Source organism: Micropterus dolomieu, linkage group LG01 (genome assembly GCF_021292245.1).
Source record: "Micropterus dolomieu isolate WLL.071019.BEF.003 ecotype Adirondacks linkage group LG01, ASM2129224v1, whole genome shotgun sequence".
Classification (NCBI taxonomy): domain Eukaryota; kingdom Metazoa; phylum Chordata; class Actinopteri; order Centrarchiformes; family Centrarchidae; genus Micropterus; species Micropterus dolomieu.
The window spans coordinates 18,186,744-18,189,879 of record NC_060150.1 but is presented as its reverse complement, the minus strand read 5'-3'; the positions used below and the strand labels follow the sequence as shown (position 1 = coordinate 18,189,879).

The following is a 3,136-nucleotide window of genomic DNA, read 5'->3' as shown; positions in this document are numbered from 1 at the left end:
GTTCTCCCATGCTCTAACACACAGTAACGATGAAATGTGTGCTGTTCTCACATTCTTCCTCTGTATGTACACATAAACAACAAGGCAGGGAAATATAAAAGGAATTTATTTTATTGTTTGGGTACATTATTGTTCAGTGTACATGCTCATATCTGAAACAAACTTTACGTGCTTGATAACTCTCCCACCCCGCAGACATCTACACACCAATACCGATTTATATTCATAGCGGCAAGTGCTATGTAGCTCCACATAGGGGAGACAGGAAGTGACATATAACACCTTCATGCGGCGTCGGAAGCGCGTAGTAAATTCACAGCCGCACCGGCAGAGCTCCAGAATATGCGACAAGTGCGAGGGCCCGCCCAACGCTGCTTGCATTTATTTAATTTGCACTACTAAAGTACAATATCAACCCCTATCCTCCATCTTGCAGCCCTGGTCTCGTAGAGGGACCCTGTGTCAAAAAGACCTTCATTGTTTTAACACAGTGACAACACAGTAATTACCTGTGGGCTAATTACTTAATTAATTAAGGCACAGTTAATAATGAACAGAAAAAAGGTAATATTATTCCACCAGAGGAGTACTGTAAGGCTGCAACCAACAACTTATTTTCATTATCAATAAGTCTGATAATTATTTGTCAACGTTAACATGTTCAAATTGCTTGTTTTATCTGACCAACAGTCAAAAATCCCAAAATGTTTATTTTGATTTACGAGTTTATTATGGTAAATTAAAAAAACTATCAAATATTTACATTTGAGAAGCAGGTCAATTTGAATAATGAAAGACTGATAAAAAATAAAGGGAAATAATGAAACTGCCATGTATAGTAGGGGTCAATAGGGGCCCAACAACATATTTTTGCCCCGGGCGAAATATGAAGGTTAATCCGGCCATGCCCACTAATACTGTGACAATCTGCTTAGTCACATCAGATCAGTCACATCAGATAATTTCACACGTATCATACTGTATCAAATATACTGTCATATCATCATGTCCTCCTGTGGTTATGTTTTGTTGTAAAAAGCCTTCTAGCAGCACAATGACTTCACTTAGATAAAGAATTGATGCTGTAATAAAGTCATCAGGAAATGAGAAGATGGAGAACAGTACAGACTGAAAAGGTGAGCTGCTCTGTTTAAATGGCTTGGCATGGAGCCAGAGGCTGACTCATGTCAGAAACACTGCATCAACATAATGTGTGTGTGTGTGTGTGTGTGTGTGTGTGTGCAGCTGAGCTGATTTGTTGCTAAGGAGGGGGAGTGATATCAGCATCCACGAGGGGATTTTAAAAGAGGAGAGAGAGAGAGAGAGAGAGAGAGAGAGAGAGAGAGTGGAGGAGAGAGAGACATTAAAGCAAAGAGGAAAAAGTAGAGTGACAGGTTACCATGCAACAGAGATGGAAAAAAGGGCGAGGATGAAACAGACACTGCAGTCTCAGAAGAGGACAATACCAAACATCAGACAATATAATGCCCCTGATGGTGTGTTTAAATAAAAGCTATAATTGTAAATGTAAATACTGGTATGTGATTGATCTACTGTTTAATGATGTTAGAGGTATAATGAAGTTGTAATTGACCTCTTATCTGCAGGATGTTGACAGTGAGGATTTTTGGCAGAATGACTGCAATAGAGTTCCAGTGTCTATGAAAAGGTGGACTGATGCTCTTCTGGAGGTTCATAATGACCCAGCACCTTTCTAAAACTATTTATTTAGTGATTTCTTCTAACAGTGTCTTGTTATCTCACCGTTCCTCCAGCGGTTGAGTTCAGCCTCCAGCCTCTGGATGATATTTTTCAGACTCTTGTTCTTCTCCTTCTCCTTCTCATATTTCTTCTTCCACTCCTCGGCCGTCAGCTCCAGGTTCACCGACACTGTGTTCTTGATGGTCTTTGCTCTAAACAGAAAAAGACAGTACAGAGTAAAGTTCGTTTGGAAGCTGAAAAGGTATTTTAAAGCCCCTCTGCACACCCACAGTCCACCTATACTGCTATTTTCATTTATTGTGTTCCCTTAGTTATGGTGCTATAGGTCTAAACTGCCAGTAGACTTTCCATGAAAAACTGAGCTCCTCTCTCCTCCTCTCCCTCTCCATCTGTATGCATTCTTATCCTATTAATGCATGTAACTAACTCCACTTCTGCAGGTGTTTCTGGCTCTGGACCTGTGGATTCTGGATCTGTGGTTACAGGCTTCCTACCGCCCCCATGTTCTTGCTCGATGCCTGCGGTTACAATAATTATTATTAGTCCTATTGTTATGATTACTATTACAACTTAGACCCCCCAACTGGTTGAGGACATAACATACTGGTTATGTTTTCAAGGGCCACAAACCGGCATCTGATTTTATAAAGTGACAACAGGTAAGTGTTTACAGGAAGTAGAATTCCTTATCAAGTAAAATGAAAAAAAGGGCTTTTGTTCAAGTTTGAACTCTCACATCTGCCAAAAACTACCACTAAAAAATGTCAACAAACAAATAGTATTACAAAAATATTATATAATTAAAGCTGCAAGCAGCGTTGGGCGGGCCCTCGCACTTGTAAGCGCGTCCGCGTGTGAGCCGGCCGAGTTGCATATTCTGGAGCTCTGCCGGTGCCGCTGTGAATTTCCTACGCGGTTATGACGCCGCATGAAGGTGTTATATGTCACTTCCTGTGTCCCCTATGTGGAGCTACATAGCACTTGCCGCTATGAATATAAATTGGTATTGGTGTGTAGATGTCTGCTTGGTGGGAGAGTTATCAAGCACGTAAAGTTTGTTTCAGATGTGAGCATGTACACTGAACAATAATGTACCCAAACAATAAAATAAATTCCTTTTATATTTCCCTGCCTTGTTGTTTATGTGTACATACAGAGGAAGAATGTGAGAACAGCACACATTTCATCGTTACTGTGTGTTAGAGCATGGGAGAACAGTGGATACTTTTAATACAGCCCACACCCCTAATACTGTGTAACTATAACAAGTAGAGAACAGAAGAAAAAGATGTTCTTTCTTTACAACTGTCTGCATAGCTTATTCATATTGTGTAATGAATGAAAATAAATAGGCCTACTAGGCTCCTCTCTACTTTGACATTTAAGATTAGCTTGTTTGATCCACCTTCATACA

At 40.2% G+C, this 3,136-nt stretch overlaps 1 protein-coding gene across 1 annotated transcript in view; it reads right to left on the bottom strand.

The window, feature by feature from the left end:
- Positions 1-3,136, bottom strand: part of LOC123970429 (kinesin heavy chain-like) — a 34,530-nt gene that overhangs the window by 19,892 nt on the left and 11,502 nt on the right. The window contains exon 11 of the mRNA XM_046048475.1: positions 1,765-1,913. Coding sequence (XP_045904431.1) covers positions 1,765-1,913 — 149 coding nt within the window. The remainder of the gene's footprint in view (positions 1-1,764; positions 1,914-3,136) is intronic.